Consider the following 20586-nt stretch of genomic DNA (forward strand, 5'->3'; position numbering starts at 1 on the left):
ATTATATATCATGTTATTTAAAGAATTATATGTCACCATTTTTTAATTAAAAGATAAAAGAAATGAACTAAAACTGTCGACTTTAAAAATAAAGTCACCAATAATATTAATTAATAATAATAATAATAAGTAGTATTACATTAAAAATATACATTTTGGAACAACTTTTTTGCAATTATTATATAGAGTAAGTATTTGATTTATTTTTTATATGGTAAGCTCAAAATGTTAAATTTTAATTATTCAAAAGAGTTTAAAATTTGAGTTCAACAAAAAGGAAACTGATATATCTCAAATAACAAGCATAAATAAATAAAATGAAAGGGTTTGGGAGGAGTGGGTGAAAAGAAAAAAAAAAAAAAAGCTGAAAATTTACTTCTTGTACAATACAACTAAGAGGTCACATACACAAACACAGAGACCTTCCTTTCTCATTCTCTCTCTTTCCATTGCACCTTCTTTTCTCTGTCATTTTTCAGATTCCTCCAATGCTCTTTTCTCTTCCATTCAATTACACAGATTCTCACCTACAATACCCACTTATCAATTTCTCTAATTCTATTTCATTTGTGTGGCTATTTATGTTTAAAAAAATACACTTTTAAGGACTATTGAACATAAACTTCTTCTGGGTTTATTTTATTTTTTTTATATTTTTTTGTAAACTTTTTTTTCTGGGTTTGCTGCAGAATTAAACCTTCAATACCCACTATTACTATACGCCGCAAATTAGGCTTAAAAACAACTTTTATATTTTTCAGAATTTTTGTTTTGTTTAATTGAACTATAAATTATTTTCTCTTGTTTTATTTTTTTGCAATTTTTTTGGCTTTTTATTTTGCCCTTTCGTTTGAGGAAAACGATTTGAGAGATGGGAAAACAAGGGCCTTGCTATCACTGTGGAGTTACAAGTGAGTTCTTGTTTCTCCAATATACAATTTTTATTTTTATTTTCTGTTTTTTTTAGAGTTATTGACCTTTTTTTTAAAAAAAATAATTTTTTTGCATCTTTTAATTCAAATTGTGTTCTTCAATCCTGGTACTGATTGTAATTTTGATATAATAGAGATGTGTGTTATGGGAAAAGTTGTTTGCGAATATAAAAAAATAAGAGATTTTGTTGTAATGTTCTGATTGTGTTGAGTATTTGGAATTGGAAGATATTGCAAACTCTATTGATTTCTTCTTTTGATGTGTTTTGTGTCACTCATTTGTTGTGTCTTTGTTTTTCTTGACTGTGTTTGAATCGTGAGAAAATGTAATTGGTGTAAAATTAAGCTTGGAATCTATTGACTGTTGGAAGTGAATTGTTACTACATAGCTAGAAAATCTATTGCTGTTTATCAAAATGAGTCAACTTACAGTTCACTTATTTCACATTTGAATAATGTGAGCATAAGAAATGAGAGAAAAGGAATGGAGGATATTGTGCATTTGTTGTGAAATGTCTATGGTTTAATCGACTCATTTGTTTTAAAAGGATTAAACCAAGTTGTTTTGTTGGTACTTTGTCTATGCTGCAAATTCTTTATCCTATCTTAGGATATTAGTCCTGGCATTGCACTGCCTTCGTCCTTTGGATTTGTGTTACTACTCTTCCTTCTAACCGAAAAATTAAAAATCTATTGTCATGAATGATTATCCTTTATCACATTTTGAAGTTTTTTCAATTTGATTTTGGAACATCGATGTTTTTTTTCGTGCTGATCACCTCAGTAGAACTAATCCTGCAACTTAAACATTAGAATGTTCATTGTTTTTCTGATAAATTTGTAAATGGTTTCCAAATGTCGAAGTCATTGCTGTTGGGATGACTTCAAAATGTAGTGCATATACCCGAGAACAATGGTTGTAGTCCCGGGAAATTAAATGTTTTTTTAGATGCCTTAACATTGACGATGTGATACTCAGCAGATAAATGTTAATCCAGTTGGTTCTAATCCAAGCATTGTCTTCCTTATGATCATGAATACCAATAGACGACACTATCTAAACCTTAATATGCTTGCTGAGTTCACTTTTGTAGTATATCTAGGAAATATGAACATGTGATTGTTAATTGTTTATCAACTGGAGATAATCTCTTTTCTTATTTATAAGAGGGTTGTTACATTTTATAGATTTTCTAACGAATAATCCTTGCAATAGGCACACCACTTTGGCGTAATGGGCCACCTGAGAAGCCAATTTTGTGCAATGCATGTGGATCTCGATGGAGGACAAAGGGAACACTTGTGAATTATACCCCTTTACATGCTCGTTCAGAACCTCTTAATCATGAGGATCAAAGAGTTTCGAGGTTAAAGATCGTATCGTTAAATAAGAACAAAGATGTGAAATTGGTTAAGCGAAAGCAGAACCACGACAATGCTGCATCTGGAGAGCTCACCCCTGAATATGATCAAGGATTCCAAAAGGCTGTGGATGAGGATACAAGCAATAGATCAAGTTCAGGGTCAGCCATCTCTAATTCAGAAAGCTGTGTTCAATTCGGTGGCGCAGATGCTAGTGATTTGACAGGTTGGACAATTATTGTTTGCTGATTTCAATGAGTTTTTTTCTTCATAACCAATCATAGCAGCATTGTCCTTTCAGTTGAAATAGTATATAGATGTTGATGATATCCTGATTTTATTTGAGCATAATCAAGAAGTGGATAATAAAATTATGGCAAAAGGAAAAAGAAAATTTGTGGAACTGCAAATCAACATATAAGGCCTTTGTTTTCCTAAAGAATGACAAGTTATTCTTGCTTCAAATTTCAAGCTGTGCATTATACATTCAAATTTCTATTTTGCTTAAACGAATTCAAGAATTGGTTTAAAGTATTTTCTAAATGATGGTCTAGTTGTGTCTCAAAACAATTGCAACGGAAAGTTTTACAATTAGATATAACTCATCAACTATATGTTACAGGAGTATATACATATATCTTCTCTTGAAGATGCTTTTTTCTGAGTAAAATGTGAAGTTTTGCATATATGACGTCACTGTGATTAATTTAGGTCCTTCTCAGTCAGTGGTCTGGGATACTGTGGTGCCTTCCAAAAAGAGGACGTGTGCAGGTCGTATGAAGAATTCTTCTGTTGAGAAGCTCACAAAAGACTTGTGTACTATTCTTCATGAACAACAACAGTCTTGTTTTTCTGCTTCTTCAGAAGAGGATCTTCTTTATGAAAGTGAAACGCCGATGGTCTCTGTTGAGATAGGACATGGAAGCATGCTCATTAGGCATCCAAGCTCTATAGCTCGTGACGAAGAGTCTGAGGCTAGCTCTCTTTCGGTTGATAATAAACAATGCCTACTCAATGAGGCGTATTCATGTTATGGTTCGATTCCCATGTTCAGTGATTGTGGTGGCATGAATTTCTCTTCTCAGGGAGTTGGAAAGGTCAGGAACTCTGCAACTGGCCAAAGAATGCAACAGGAGCAACTCAAAAGGTGTTTCACTGCACTAGTTTATAGTCTTCCATTATTGCATGTTAGTTATGCAAGAGTATCAATCGGTATGATAAAATAAAGTTATATTTTGTCTATAACTGCTGAAAACAGTTGAATTCCCGTGCTAGCATGAATTCGATATTTTCCTGAAAGTGGTATGGGACCTCAACATGTTTATGATTAGTCTTGATACTTGTGGCTTTGTGAAGAAATTTTAGATATAAGCCTATGGAATTTGTTTTGGAGGAGTGATGATTATTCTGGAAGATGGAGATTTAATTTTTTTTTTTCTTTTTGGAATTTCAGGGACAAGTCTCAACTTGAAAAACTAGAAGTTCTTGGAAATCATGATTCACCACTGTGCTTAATAGATTTAAATGTGAGTTGCATGTGTATTATTTTCCCCTCTTGTTATAGACTTTTTTACACATACATTCAGTTACATCTCAACATGTAGATATTTCTGAAGATGTTTTAGGAACTGTCACAACAAAGTGGTATTATGGTTTGATTTGATTGGATGCATGCATAAAAAAAATTTACACTATCAATGCATAACAATTAATCTCTTATAATTATATATTGGTTGGTAAAGCTTCATATCATATCCATAAAATTGTTGAATGCATAATGAAATATCTATTATGTTTGGTTAGGATGTTGTGAACTATGAGGAGTTTTCAAGAAACTTGACATACGAAGAGCAGCAGCAATTACTGAAGTATCTCCCTGTGGTTGATACCGCTAAACTTCCTGACAGGTTAGAATCTGTTAGTGTTACTTCTGTTTGATCAAAATTTTATCAATATTTATCATATATACTCATTTGATTTTGTTTTGTAAGCTATAGTCCTTGAACATAAGTTTCAATATTGCCCTTTTCGGAATAGGGAATATAAGATATTTAGAGTGCGTTCAACTCCACTGACTGTGGTAATGTTGTATACGCAGCCTTAAAATTATGTTCGATAGCTTTCAGTTCAAGGAGGACTTAACTTATTTTCAGAAACTTCTCGGGGAAGGTGTCCTCGATTTCTCTTTGTTGGAGGCAAACTTGGAAGAGTGCAAAACGTTGAAAAGGCTTGCATTATCTAATCTGTCGAAGTCAAAATGGGTTGAACACTATAATTCTCTCAAGGTTTGTGCTGTGGATTATTGTCTAGATACTAATGCTTTTGTGTTAATAACTGAATTTATAATGATACTTATTAGATATCACTTCTAGGGATGTTTGCAAATAGAATTTGCATCTATTTTGAAGGAAAAATTCAACCTATCAAATATAATCAGTGTCTTTTAATAATTTTTTTTGTAATACCTTTTGGTTGGTTCAGTTTCAAATGTAAATTCAATTCAATCGTTATTGATTTAGATTAATCAATTTGGTTTTTAGATTCTTATTTGAATATATGAATTCATCAAAAAGTAAAAGTCTAATTTAATCAATATATACCAAACACAAGTCTTAACTAATTCATCAAAATGCACTCAATACAATTTCAGAGATCAAAATATTTACCTAAATTCTAAATACAATTTAAATTTAACTGTCAATCTTATTGCTCTTATATATCAAAATGGATGAGTGAGAGGTAATCAAATTTGACTTGAGATACAAATATACAATAAGAAAACTCTTAAATAAATATGGATGATATGAAAATTTTCCAGTAAAACATTATTTGTAAAAACATAAGATATTTTGTTATGGTTATGATTTAGTTGGTTTCCAAATTCGGATCCGTTAACTAATCTTATCCTATTTATTTTTTAAGATTAAGTTTTTTCAGTTTTGATTGGATTAGTTCATTCTAAATGCATTCTTCTCTATGGGTGCAGAGAGCTGGAAAATGTAATGATATGGAATCTCCTGCTGTGGCATCAAGTAATGTTGCCAATGTTAAGAGATTGCGCGTCAGCCAAAATCAAAATTTAACAGGTTAGCTGAAAATCTTATGTCGTCAAAATATAACCGAATATGAAAATATTGTAATACCTAGTATACAAATTGCTGAATATATGTTAAGCCTTTGCTTCGAAACACGTTAATGCAAGTCTTGTTATTGTTAACTAGAGTTTTTTTTAACCAAACAATCATTCATCTTGCGAATTGCAGAATCAAAGACAACAATGAGGAGCCCCAAAAGGGTGATCATAAAAGCTGGATTTGGGGGAAAAGAAGTTGTAGACGGCTCTAGCATCAGCCCGCAACGCCTATTTGCATTGCCTCGCAATGGCGGCTTGCACATGCTGGATTCTTCAAACTTTGTCGACGAGAGTTCTGATCAGGATCTGCTGCTAGAGTTTCCGTCTAACAATTCTTTTCCACAGGCAGAGCTCCTGCTCCCGACTTCTAGCTTGGTTCCTCAACACAGCACCAGTAGTAGCTCGGTATACTCGCATGTTACTCGTCCTTGAGTAATCTTTACTAGGTTATACCTGGAAGAGTATAGACATAATTTTATGATACGTTTAGGGTCCACATGTTTTGCTTGCGACTTAAACACCGAAATCCTTGTACAAGAGATATGATGGTTGTGCTTTTGTTTTCCTGCAATCTTCTTGAGATCGGATTGCCGAGAGATGCAAGTTGGATGGGCTTTTTTGTATAGGTTGGCGATATAGAATGTAACATATATATAGCACAAAATGCGGAGTGATATTCTCCAGAGTTTTGTATGCGATTGTAGCTTATATTTTGTGAATTATTTGACACCTTTCCCCCACAGAAACACCACTCATCTGAAGAAATAAATTGTTGAACAGCTTTGCAAATAGATGAGGATGAACTATACAGTTATTGTCAGTAGTTAACTTGCAAAACATATGACACATGATGTGTATTTGGTTTTATGGTGAAGAGTGCCAAATGAATTGCTTGATATGTAGAAAATAATTGTGCATTGGCCACAAATGTGTACCTTTGATTGTGCAATGTGTTTGTTGAGTCACGAGCAAGAGCGAAGACAACAAGGTAAAACATGACTGGTATCGGGCAATTTAGGGCACATCTTGATTCCAAAAAGACTAGTCTCAACAGATTCACAATATAAGTTTTAGTGTTTCCCAATTCAAATTCTACCAAGAAACAAGTTTAAAAGGAGTCAACTAATTTTTTTTACAATAGTAAACTTCTTATGTCTTATACTTGAGAGAATTTGGCAACCCATGTTTCAATTGGTGGTAAGTAATGGAATGAAGTAGAATAGAATGAAGAGGAATGGGATAAAGATCTTATTCCATTGAAGATGATATTTCACTATGTCAATATGGATGCCATCAATTTCTATTTCATTCCATTAGCTTTTAAAATATCCAAATAATGAACTATCATATCATTCAATTCCCTTTTATTTCATAACACCAACTCAATTATACCATTAGAGTATGTTTGAATCGTTTAGATTTTAAAAAATGAATTGTTATTTCATCATATACTACCAATCCAAACATATGCATGGAAAAAAAATATATGTATAGTATGAATATTAGTAAATGAAACTGTATTTTTCGATTCCACGTTGAATGCATTTGATGGAGGTAGTGTAGAGGTCCGTGTCCAAAGGTGCCACTGGAGTAGGTATCAATTCTCAGTTTTTTATCTTAAAAATTTGAACAATGTACGAGTTTAATAAGAATGTGATGACATAGTAAAAAACAATTAACAGACATGCAATAAAATTTTATCATGTATTCTTAAAATATCTCTACAAATATTTAAACTTGAGATGATTAGATATGTGGAAAAATAATTTAACAGTCTATTATACTCATTAGGTTCATTGTGTATAAACTCATTTTTTTTTCTGCAAGTATTATGACACATGTGAGTAGGAATTATTTCAAGCTCATAAGCTATTAAGTGCTGAAAATCAAAATTAACGTTAAAACTCACATTTGGCCTATTGCGGCTTCTGAAAACCACGGTGTTCTCAATCTTGGGATGCGAGATCGGCAATTGCACCGCCAATCCATGGAGATGCTAAGCAAATGTTCATAAAAAGACTTATTACATCTCTAATACAATCCTAAAGATATCACTGTCAATTTTTATTTGCATGGTACAAACTGCACACTACCAAGCTAGGGGTGTGTATGTGACTACAAGTCTACATGAGCCAAACAGAAGAAGTTTAGTTGCATCCAAACCATCAATGGTTGCAACATCTATCTCTCTGGCCTTCTAGAGCTGTAGAGTTATATGCTTTACCAGTAAGACCCTGAAATATTGGCATTTATCCATTAAATCTTGTCACCCTGCTTCCATAAACCCCCTGTGGGGTTTATATGGGGTTTATGGATTGTAAATGCTGTCAGGGAGATTTTTCCGGTCTCATCTCTCATGTTCTTAAGTACCTAAAAATGTTTAAGTAGAATGAGATCATTTTGGGGACCCTTCTTCTGTTGAGCTATGAACCTACCCACTTTGTAAAGCTTTTCTAGATTCTTTTATTAAAACTCGCTCAAAACTCCAACAAGACTACTAGTTCAGGAACTTAATGCCATATATGAGTGGCAGTGACAGTTAACACAAATACGCAAGTTACGGAGAGTTACACATTTATACAGACCAATTCAATCACTTGGGCAACAGGTGTTAGATCCTATAGATATTGAAGTTTTTCACTTACAGAAGAGTGAAGATGACACAAACTTCAGTTTCAGTTGAAAAATCCAAGAAGCATCTTAATGAGTCATAATAACAAAATAATAATGGTATGGTATCACCTTGTTCTATCATGTAATGCTTTCCAGTACAACATAGCCAGTATTATCTGTTCCATGTATTTAAAAAATGATATCACCAAATGAAGTATATAATGGCACATGGAACAATATAGTTTTCCCGGGCAGAAAACTTAAAAAAAAAATATAATAAGCTACAACATGAGCATATATACATTTAGATCACAATTCACAAGGTGGTTGATATTAACTCAAGTTCTATTCTATACCACAGTTACAAGGATAGACAACATTCCAAACCTGTTAGAAATTAGAATCCTACCATACAATACAATATCATAAGTGATAGAATCCTACCATACATACAACATCATCATCAGTTAACATCAAGAGACAAGTTGAAGTTCAAAAGCTTCATTTCCTCTGGTCTTTGTTTTGATCATCAAAGTTGAAGAACTCGGATTCATAATCCTCTGGCAACCACCTTGGACGAGGAAAAGTAATACCAGCAACCTTAGCAGCTTCCAACAAAGTAACACCACTGTCATAATTTTCATTTTCACCTTCATCTAAAACTACACTAGTCCTCTCCGATAGAAATTTCAAAACTTCAAACACAGAAATCTTGTTTTTCTCCACTTCCATCCCAGAATCCGATTCATTATCAGTACCTTTCTCCAAAAGACATCGGATTGAATCTGGCAGTTTACGCACCACCGGATCCTTATCACCTCCCTTTGACATTTCAGAACCTTCTATCACCTCATCACTTGATTGGATCCCTTCAATCAAGTTAACATCTTTCGCACTTTCAACAACTAAGATTTCATCATTTTCCTTAGAGCCCAAGTTTTTGTCCATTGAAATTGACATTTCTCTGCCAAAATCATCATCTTCGTTCACAGCATCCACATTCACTTGCTCACAATCCATGCCATTGCAGGGACTTTCCAGCTTCTCCTCGTCAGAAGAATCTCCCAAAGAATCATCCAAATCAGAAATTCCCCTTTCCGAATCTCCCATAGAACCCGATTTCAATCTTTTCAACGGCGACTCTTCGAAATCAGAAATTTCCCTTTCCGAAACCTCAAATTCATCATAATGTCTCTCGGAAATCTCTCTCGGTTCATCTCCCTCAACAGTATGCGAGTTTTCCGGGATGAGATCAGCACCGATCTCATGCTTGAAGTGAGCCTCCGAAAACCCTAACTCAGAGTTCTTTTCAAAATCCAGGAACTCCGAAGTATCCGAATCAACGAACCCGTGGGTCCTAGAGTCATCATCGAGGGTGAGGTTCCGTTGGTTATGGTCGGAAGAGTGAAGCGACGAGTCCTCGGGGGGAGTGTGAAAAACGTCTTGAGTATCGGGAGGAGAGAGCACGAGAATGGAAGCGGAAGAGAGAAGTGGAGATGGCATATTGAAGTGTAACAAAGGCGTATGGATCTCGATTCTTATTCTGAATGATTCCCACCAATATAAATTATAAATCCCGCCTTTTTCTCTTTTAGGGTTTAGGTTCTTTTTTTTTAGTTTGAATTTGAAAATAGAAAATTGAAAATTTTGGAATTTAATTGACAAAATTATATTTGGGAGTATTTATTTTTTTCATTCTTTTATTTAAAAATTAATTAATGTTAATGTTAATGATGTAATTCATGTTAGTCAATCACAATTGTTTAATTATTAGAGATTGTTGACTTTGTCATACTACCTCTAATTTTTTTGTATGCATGATAGTTAAACTATAGTGTTTAATAGTTTTAATGACAAAATACTTCTACAATTGATGTTAACAGTTTTAAGTTTAAATATTTGATTCGTGTATGTAAATATAGACTTTATTAGTGTTTAGTATGTGCCAAACATGAAACAAATTATTCGATCAATTAAAACGATATAGTTTACATTCACGTTTATATTTTATATAAATCATAAATAAATAAATAATTCTCCATGTGGTGTAAAAACTGGTTTATGAAGATATATGCCAACATGAGAAAGTGACTCATCCTGACCTTTATTAATTGTCATTGAGAAACAAATAGTCAACAAAAATTGTCTCCTCATAAACTTAAATGGTAAACCCGGATCACTTGGAACCATATTCATTCTTTGAATTAAAATTTTATCGCCCACAATTTTTATGTGATGATAGTTGTCCTTAATAAATTCTAGTCCAAGTGAGTGATTGTAATTTTTGTTCCATTACACAATCTTGCAGCTTGATCAATAGTCCTTGTTAACATTGCATAACAACCTACTTTAAGTGATATCTTGTGATTCAGAATACATGAACACTTCGTTGAGAAATTTAGTAGTGAACCATTGACTTTGTTTAGTAGTGAACCATACTCAAATATTTCCTTTCTTCCCTTGGAATTAATGACAAAAATGTACTATTGATCAATTTGTTTTGTCTAAATAGTTTAGCCTTCTCATCCCTTTTATTAACACTACATATCATTGCTTTGTTAATCTTCAAAGCAATATTTAACTCAGAGTGGATTCTACGACCACCAGATAGTAACAATGAGGCAATACCACTTGAGACCAAATTTGTTGTATTAAAAACACTTAGAACAAGTGTACTCTATCATTGAAATAATATAAAAAGATTATCGTATCTATACAGATTAATTAACAAGCATCAAACTAATTAAAATTATTTATTACATAGACTAACAATAACTGTTGAGTTGTTAATGGAATGAAATAAAAAAATAACAAATAGCAAGTAATTAAGACAACTAACAAAAACACAAAATTGTATATTAATTGAGAGAGGTTTAGGACCACAATTTAACTTGTAACTTTTATTACCCTCAAATCTAGTTCTATTTAGATGACTTTCTTTTGATTAAATAATTAATCTATTTACTAAGGCTATTAATCAATTTGGTCATGTGTGATTAATATTCATTTTCTTAAATTAATCTATTGTTTGGTCATGCAAATAATTTAAATTCAAAAACAAAAATGAAACATAAGAAGATTGTATGACCGGAAGACTAAAATTAAGTTTGGTTATACAAGAATTTATAGTCTCAATTATCTTATAGATATATCAATTAATTGAAATACAGTCGTTAACAATTGATTAAGAGCATGCAAATGATGATCAATCCTAACATGCGATTATAGCAATAAAAAAAATAATTGAACAATAAAAATTAATTAAAATAAAACTAGAATAGATGACTAAAACATAGTAAAAAGTATCTCAATTACATAATCCACCAATGACACTAGAAGAGAGTTTAGTCACTCATTATTGTAAAGAAAATCAAATCAAGAATAATGATGTTCATCAAATTAAAGAGAAGAATAAAAATCCTACAAAAATAATGAATATTTGCTCTAAAATATGAAACACTCTGCTTCAACTCTAAGCACTCCTAAAATCTCCCTTAGTACTGTGGTGTCTGGTTTTTTTTTCTTCTATATTTGACAATTTTTTTTTTAATCTTCTATATTTTTTATTTGATCTACATTTATGTGTTTGTTGTAGTTCATCTATTATTTTATTTATTTATTTTTGAAATTTGTTGTTGTTTTGTGTGGTGTGTAAATGATGATAGTAAGTAGAGGTGCGGGGACTTTGAATAAGGTAAAGGAAGGTGATTTAGGAGTTGACTCGGTCCTTGAAAATGATTAATTGTGTAAGAAATACCAAATATTAATTAGCTTATGGAACGTATGATTGGAAATGAACTTACTCTTTTCAAAATTTTCATTCATTCATCAACAAAAATTGTTTTTGATTTCTCATTAGTTGTTATCTCTTTTAGGTTAATTGGTGACAATCTTTTTATTATTGATATTTTTATTACTTTTTATGGATGTCATATAAGCTAAACAAATATTGTGCCAAAACTCATAAGGAACAATGAAAAACACTTACCTAGTATTTTTAGTTTCATTTGTTCTTTATTATTTTTTATTTTCATCTATTCATTTTTAAATTTCGTATATGATTTATGTTTAATGCACAATATATGTAGACAACACTCAATAAATCTTCTCGATATCATAAGGTTCTTAACACATTTTTAGAACTAAATACATTTTTAATCTGTAAACTGCTAGATGTCATTTTTATGCACAAAAGTTGTAAACAACATCACACAAGAATTTTTGCTCATGTTTAATATGTTTATTGAATCTGATGTGTGATGTGTGATATGTGACTACTTTTCTTGTTTATCTCAAACATATCAGATGCAACAAATTTGATATCTTTCTAGATCATTGCACATACATATATTTTGATAATTTAAATTTACAAGTTTTTCTTTATGCAGGATTAAAATATTTGTAAGAAAACATATGTTATAAAGTTATTTTCTTCGATCACGAATAGAGTTGTTTTGTTATCACACTTTAAAAAATTTGACACTAAGTTATTACCTTATAGTACATAACATAGAAATTATAGAGTACAAACATGACACATGTGCTACATCCACATTCTTCAAATTATCTATAATATTTGGTTTCTCAACAATTTATCTACAACTAATACAAATGAAAAAAAAAAATTATTTCAATAAAAATTTCATATTGCACTATTATATAATCCTCATTTTATTATTATTATTATTATTATTATTATTATTATTATTATTATTATTTTTTTATTTTTTTTTTATTATTTTTTTTTCCTTTCAAATAATGATACATTAATTATATGTTAATACAAATTCAAGTCCTATGTACTAATGGGCTATAAAAACAAAGTTTAATTGCAGTTTTGATTCATCTATTATTATCAATTTACATAATTTGTCTCCATATTTTAAAAGTCGACAATTTTGGTCATCTCATTTTTTTGAACTATAAAATGACGATTGAACATATTTTTAATAACGTGACTTACAATTCTATAATATAGAACCATCTAGATGCATTAATTGAATTAAAAATATGAAAAATTTCTGAGTTTTTACGACGTTTTATTCTAATTTCATATATATTAATTATTCTACACCATCCTACCATATGTCACATTATTTAAAATATCTCACATCATTATTTTTTAGTTAAAAAGTCATATAGAGGACCCAAATTGTCAACTTTTAAAATAGGAGAATCAAATTTCATGAATCAGTAAAAATAGATGGACTAAAATTGCAATTAAGCCTAAAAACAATAATTGTTAGAAGATTAAATTTTGAAATTCAATTTCCAATTTCAATGTTACCATTAAAGACTTCCTCAAAAAGTGAACTAATTTTAAATGAAGACAATTATGGATTATTTATAAATTTGTCTCATAGAAAGGAAATAACCGAAAGAGTTTATTTGACAAAAATACACTTAAATAAAAATATACAAATCAATTGTGTTAATAATTTGAAATTTTATTCAATTAATAAAAAAAACAATTTGAAATTTTATAAAAAAACGAATTTTGAAATCTAGACAACATATATGGTGTTGACAAAAAAATAGACAATAACATTTTAATTTATAATATTTAACAACTAAATATTTTCTCTTCAAAATAAATAGCTAACTATTAAATATTAGAAAAGATTCAAAACTATTTTTTTTTAATATTGAAAAATTGAAATTGAAATAAAGAAATTGTACTTAGAAAAAACTAATATATAACTAGATACTATGCAATATATTTTCACTCTTTTCTCATAAAATCTACAATTGACACAACTTAAATAAGTTTATCTTCATTGGAGCGAATATATAAAAAACCAAACAAAAAGAAAATGGTATTTGAATAAAAAAAACTCAAACAATTCTATTATTCTTAATCTTCTCTTTTTGTATGGTTTTTTAAATTTCACATTAATTACATTAAATAAAAATTAAATAAATAAATATTAGAAGATTACATGTTTTTTTGGCCAAAAGATTAAGTGTTAAAAAATTATTATTTTAAATTAATTGTAATTATAAATGTTATTAAAAGCCTATCTCAAAAAATGAAATAATCTTAAATGGAGAGAGTTTTGTAATATTTTTGAATTTGTCCTTCAGAAAGGAACAAACTTAACAGGATTTATTGGACATAAATACACATCCATAAAAATATTGAATGGATTAATCAATGATTTTAATAAAAATATGAAATAGATAAATAAAAAGATTTATTGAGGGTTGGGTATCTATTTCATGAGTTTAAATCTATTTCGCTAGATTGAACTCCATTATTATTCATATTTTATTTAACTATAATAGTGTAAATGTCTACATTATTAACATTATATATAGTAATAATATAAATAAGTAATGAAAATGTCCTAATATAAACCATAGCTCCCTAAAAACCATCATTAGAATTTAACTTTTAACATGAAAATTAGGTTCCTAAAAATACATAAAAAATATTTGATAATTATTTAAGCTATTATTATTTTTTATATACTAAAATATAATTTTTTTTAATTATATTTGTTATTTTAAAGTATCATAATATAGTAATGTGAACATAAATTTTTTTTACTTTGTCAGTCAATCATAATTATTGAATTATTAAAAATATATATTTTAATTATAATGATTTTTACTATCGTAATTACGAATGATTGTAATATATATATATATATATATATATATATATATATATCCATTTTTGTCTTTCACATATGTTATATATATATATATATATATATATATATATATATATATATTTTACATTACCAACTCATAAAAATTAATCTCTATTTTAAAATAATAATTCTAACCCGTGCACGACACAGGTATAACTACACTAGTATCTTAAATTTACGTTACATTAACAAAATGTTTTGACGTAGTTTGAGTTTTAGAAAACTTTAACCTTGAGTTGATTTGTTAGCGACAGTTAGATTAGATGTAAAAATTGCAATTTCTGTTGACATTCTTTACATTGTTGCCAGTAAAATGATTTTTAATAGTTTTTATTATAGCTTTGAAGTATTCGTATTTTCATTAATTATCAAGTGTTATAGCTTTGACAAAACAAATGTTATTAATTATCAAACCAAATCGATAGTTGTTAGTCAAGTGACAACAATCTTTAAAATGATATCGCAAAGGAGCAGAGAGAGTACTACATAAGAATAATGAATCTTATTATGTACTTTTTTTTTTCACGTACTTTTATTAAAATAATTTTGTTGTCTATAGATAGATAGAAGTAATAAAAAAAATTGAATGCAACTGCGAAATTTTGAATTCAAATCTAAGACATAATATTTAATCTAATAATTTCGACATTTGTGACTTAAATTAGACCTTACAAAATTTTTTTATAATCTTTTCAATAATAATTTATTTTATAAATTTTACGATGTGAATATTTATTCTGAGCAGGGTTCGGGTATTTATTCTAGAAACCAAAATGAGCCATCATGATTTCTATTTATTATATATATTTTGTTTCTATTACTTGTTATGATGTTTTGTTTTGGGTCCAACTCACGTCTACATAGGTCAAGTCTAATAGAAATTCGATCTGACCTGACCAACCAATATCATAGGACCGTCTCAAAGCTAGGACAAGTCGTTCGCATCGATAGATTTTAAAATGATGATCTATCATAAATCACCTGAACCTCCAATCATAGTCACTAGATGACAAGGAAAAGATCCAGTGGTGATGGACACACTAGTTCATCTAAGCACGTCCACTGGATGACAATTCTATGTCATGATCACAACCACTACATGCCAACCACCTATTCGTAAATAGATAGACACGAACCCAACATTAGATGGCACTATGAGGATTATTGATCAATTCCTGATAATTTTAACAAGAATATTCTAGAAATTCTAAGAGGAGTCACTATATAAACAATACCTTATAGTTAATAAATGTACACACAAATTCTTACCTAAATACTTCACATACTCTAATAAATTCTTACTTGATCGTCAGAAACTCCTATATTCAACATCTCCGATACTATATAAAAACAATTATAGTTTGTCATATATTTTCAATTTTATTGGATTTGCTTAAATTTTGTTTTACAATGAATATATTATTTTGAAATTTAGTTAAAAATATATACACTATCTACTTCTCTATTATTATTTAAAAAAATAAAAATTTAAGTACAATATTAGGATTTGTTTTTATATCACCAAATATTCTTTAAGCCCAATTAGTAATATCGTAAATAAGTTCTGTTTTTTTTTTATTGTACTTGATTTACTTAATTTTATTACAATTAATATACTACTTACAATATTAGTTTAAGTTAAAAAAGTTATTAATAGATTATTAAGAAAACACCACAAGTTTATAAACTAAAGATGACAATTGGACTCATATCTATCATATATCTACAAAAAACACCACAAGTGGGTGAGGACCAGTGTGTATTACGAAAGGGCTGAATAGCTCAAGTTTCGATTATCTTATAACCAAAGTTGGGAATGCAAGAGATCTATTCCTCATCTATCTTGAGATTTATTTAGAAAGTAATTATCCTATTTTATCATTTAGAGAATTTATAAATAAAAGAAAATATTTATTATGCGAGTGGAGTTTCAACCAATGAGAGTTGAGAATTAAAATTTCATCTTCACCCAACATAAAAAAAAGTACCACTAAAAATCTGAGGTGTTTTGTAAATAAACTATCTATAGAAAGAAAAAAAGTTTAGTGGCCTCTAATTGTAAAATCTATTTAATAGATGGTGCATTAGGGAAATGAGAAGTGAGTGGTTTGACATCTCTACTTCGCATGAAAGACAAAAATTGATCAGGTAGTTCTTCCAAAAGAGCTTGCACAACAGATATATGTCCACCTATAAAAAACACAAGAATGAAGTTCAATTAATTAAATGAAATAAAAAGAAGTCGTTACCTTTTAAGAATATATAAAATAAAAGCTTTGCTTAAAAAAGTTTCTATTACAACTTTAAACTTAATTGTACAAAGGTTAGTGTTAATAAAACTAAGGGAGAAAATAATCATAAACAATGATTAGACAAGTTAACTTGAGAAGCAAGCAACTAATACTTACTTTGTACTTCTCTCATGGGTACAAATTGCACTATATCTCGCGTAGCTAAAAGACCAGTAGAACTTTTTAATCGTTGTCTATCACCATCCAATACCTGTAATAAAATAAGCCAAATACATGTTATTAGTACTCTCATATAACAAAGCATATGGAAAATAAATGTAGACAAAGACATGTTTGACTTTATAATTTCAAAAGAGATAGTTAAAATTTTACAGTTATAAAATTGATTGTTAATGTCATAGTCATTAGTAATAATAATTTTCTCTTTCTTAACTTAGAAAAAGAAAAAATACCTCCATGCTCGTAAAATCAGCATTTCCAACACCGACTATAAGAATCGATAGAGGAAGATCAGATGCTTGAACCACAGCATTGATTGATTCTTGAAGATCTGTAACAACTCCATCCTATGACAAGACCATGGACATTAATTTGATTGGTTATTCTTAAATCATAAAATTTGAACTATTTATATTCATTTTTCTTACCGTTATGATAAGCAATACATAGTACTTGGTGTTGTTATATGATGAAAGGGACTCTGTAGCCATTTGTGCTGCCATGTTGACTACTGGACCAAAATAAGTTGGTCCTGATAGAATGACACTATATAAAGTATTAGCATAAGCTTCCATTATGCCTTCAACTCCTACCACCTAATCAAAACATAAAACTATATCTTAAACTTTTTTAAAAGAATTAATGTAGCAAGAAGAAAACAGAATTTCTGACCTCAGAGCTGCTTGGTGGACCCCCATTGAGATTAAAACAGTAAGATACGTTCTCAGAACCTTTTGTCCGTCCTCCAAATCCCCAAGCTGGAAACCGCTTATCAGAATCATAGAATTGAATAACTTCTCCAACCTCCACTATAGCCTACACAAATTTTTGAACATAATGAATTCTTGAACGTGATTGATTCCATTATGTTTCACTAGTTTATGGTTAGGAAATTCAGCTTATATACCTTTTGATATGAATTTAACCGACCAGATGCATCGATGTAATGCAAAGAATCTGAGCGTCGAGGATCTCCGTTTGAAGCTGGACAATTAATATTGAAGCAATTAGCAAACTACAATGATGAAATTAGTACAATTGACACTTACCAGTGAAATCTACTGCAACCATGAAGTTCAATTCAAATCCACTAGATATGTAGTCAATAAAGGTGAATAGTTCCTTTTCAACATATTCATCCACAAATAGTTGACCCTTCAAAACCTATAATATAATGAAGAAATTCTATCAAGTGTTATAAGGTTAAGCAGATCAGAGCACAAAATGTATTTTGAATTCAATTGCTGCATATGGATCAATGAGCACCTTCTCTTTTCCATTGCTTTTCGATGTCACCACAAAATTTGCGCCTTTTCTCTCTTGGCATAGTTTTTCAAGGTCGCCTACTGATTTCTGCATTTTACTGCATAATGGCAACAAATTTTGATATCATTATTTTGCATCAACTAGAAAATGAAAAGCCTACACAAGTTTTAATTTTAGGCTCAACTATATATAATTCGACATAATTACCCGATAAGTACATGATTGCCACTGCTATTGAAATGAAAACACTCAATAAGTAATGGATGATCCTGCATACAAGTTGTTGAAAAATGTTAATAGTAAACCATATGATTTATACATGAGATTAATACGTTGTGCACAAAGGTCGGAAGCAAGCTTACTTTACTTCCAAACTGCTGGAAATTAAGACAAACTGGTTTCCATTTTGGATTTAAATTGTTGTCTATAACTTCAGTCTTGCAAATAGGAACATAACCTCCACTCTCAACCATTCTTGATATTCTTAGAAATGGATCCTACAAGAAAAAATATGACAACTTTTACTTCTATAAATAAATAAATATGCACTTAAATATTTACACTATCTATAGACCAAAATATATACACACACACACTATCTAGTCATACATATTAGGAAAAATATACATGTTTGATCCACATTTAGACTAACACTTTTAGAAACCTTCTTAATCTTCTTAATAATACCTTCTTAATCTTGTATATAGATTGATTGTTGGTAGATGACATAATTAAACTATGTGAACAACTATATTTTTAACATTACGATAAATTTTGGCTTATAAGGGAGTAGTAGTTCACACACTTTAGAGGTTATTTGTAAGGTGCACATGTGAGTCACGTAAGTAGTGCATGTTGCAAGACTAATTTAGATGATGCAACCTCAACACTAAATCTACTTTCGATCTCACATTCCTCGATACAGTAATGATTTATAAAAAAAATGCAATTGTACCTGAATTTGGGTGAACAATTGCTGAAAACCTTGAGACGTGTAGAAGAAGTCGACAGCGTCGTTGGTGTTGTTTGTTGTTGCGGAATGCTTAACACCTCCAACTGCCTCTTTCGCTCCTTTCACATCTGAGAAACACCCTCCCATAATTAACCCCTACTTTCCTTTTCAATCTCAATGCTTTTGGTTTATCATTTATTTCTTAATCACTTATTTATATTAACAGAACCGCCCCAAAAGAGCACGTAAAACTCTTACGTTAGACTTCGTCAAAAAAATACTTTTTATAATAATAATAATAATAATTTTTCACGAACTACAGAACCGCTAATTAACCAAACAAATAGTAATAATAACCAAATAACAAACACTGCTATTTAAACCAAATCATTATTTTTAAAAAAACTCAATCAACAATACGCGGGTGCCGATCCATTAAATCAGTATACAAATTTTTGTGTGATAGGTTATGAAACGAGCTAGCTCTTTAAATACACACCCTTAGGGCAAGGGTTTATTTACATGTAATGTGACTTTTTTAGTCTTGTCATATTGACATTAAACTGACAACTTTTTTTGTATATTCATTTAATTCCCTCTTTCTATTTCTTTCTTGCTTGCTTCCTAGTTTTATGTCTAATTATATATCCATAATTTTGATATTGAAGTCTAACAATCTTGTCCAATTATACATCAAAATTGATTTACAATTACAACACACAAACAAAACTCAGCTACTAATGCCAATAAAACTATCCCACTCCTTTCATCCCTTGATATTTTTGCTCCTTTAAGATTTGGATACATATACTAAGAATTAAGAGATAATAAATATAGGGCAGCTTATATATTTTTGATATAATTGACCTGTTCTTCCTTAATTCATTTAGTAAAAAATGAATTATATATATATATATATATATATATATATATATATATATAATTTCATTCAAATGCTATAATTTGCGTTTGAATATCAAATTGACTTAAATGCATATTTAGTACTCATGTTTTAGTAATTTTTGGATTTTAGTCCTCTTATTTTTAAATCAACAATTTTGGTCCTTTAGTTTTCTCAATTTTGAAATTTTTGCCTTATACTTGTGTGACATAGTTTAATATGTTGGGGAATTTGTTAATTTAAAAACTATTGTCACATCAGATAAAAAGTTGTGTATTATTGTTTTAAAAAAATTAACTT

At 29.8% G+C, this 20586-nt stretch overlaps 2 protein-coding genes across 2 annotated transcripts; one reads left to right on the forward strand and one right to left on the reverse strand.

The window, feature by feature from the left end:
* The first annotated feature begins 383 nt into the window (after positions 1-383).
* On the forward strand, positions 384-6325 carry LOC101497335 (GATA transcription factor 26-like). The gene is made up of 8 exons (XM_004508900.4): positions 384-911; positions 2149-2520; positions 3006-3441; positions 3748-3820; positions 4098-4201; positions 4393-4579; positions 5281-5380; positions 5558-6325. Exons 1-8 carry the CDS (start codon positions 872-874, stop codon positions 5857-5859), a joined length of 1614 nt encoding a protein of 537 aa, XP_004508957.1. The 5' UTR covers positions 384-871; the 3' UTR covers positions 5860-6325.
* Positions 6326-16635: 10310 nt separating this feature from the next.
* Positions 16636-19576, reverse strand: LOC101497662 (protein BONZAI 3-like). Its single transcript, XM_004508901.4, has 11 exons — positions 19389-19576; positions 18796-18930; positions 18641-18702; positions 18434-18530; positions 18217-18331; positions 18075-18151; positions 17840-17983; positions 17596-17763; positions 17401-17514; positions 17105-17198; positions 16636-16886 (listed from the first exon to the last, which is right to left on the reverse strand). The coding sequence occupies exons 1-11, from the start codon at positions 19530-19532 to the stop codon at positions 16762-16764; spliced, it is 1275 nt and encodes a 424-aa protein (XP_004508958.1). The 5' UTR covers positions 19533-19576; the 3' UTR covers positions 16636-16761.
* Between the last annotated feature and the right edge of the window lie 1010 nt (positions 19577-20586).

The sequence above is a fragment of the Cicer arietinum genome, chromosome 7, assembly GCF_000331145.2.
Source record: "Cicer arietinum cultivar CDC Frontier isolate Library 1 chromosome 7, Cicar.CDCFrontier_v2.0, whole genome shotgun sequence".
NCBI classification, from domain to species: domain Eukaryota; kingdom Viridiplantae; phylum Streptophyta; class Magnoliopsida; order Fabales; family Fabaceae; genus Cicer; species Cicer arietinum.

Coding starts and splice junctions, on each gene's coding strand:
- LOC101497662 (XM_004508901.4), bottom strand. CDS start 19,532: ATGGGAGGGTGTTTCTCAGATGTGAAAGGAGCGAAAGAGGCAGTTGGA. Junction 18,703..18,795: donor TCCAGCAGTTTGGAAGTAAA/GTAAGCTTGCTT, acceptor ACTTGTATGCAG/GATCATCCATTACTTATTGA. Junction 18,152..18,216: donor GGTTGCAGTAGATTTCACTG/GTAAGTGTCAAT, acceptor TTAATTGTCCAG/CTTCAAACGGAGATCCTCGA.
- LOC101497335 (XM_004508900.4), top strand. CDS start 872: ATGGGAAAACAAGGGCCTTGCTATCACTGTGGAGTTACAA. Junction 4,202..4,392: donor ACCGCTAAACTTCCTGACAG/GTTAGAATCTGT, acceptor TTGTATACGCAG/CCTTAAAATTATGTTCGATA. Junction 5,381..5,557: donor CCAAAATCAAAATTTAACAG/GTTAGCTGAAAA, acceptor TGCGAATTGCAG/AATCAAAGACAACAATGAGG.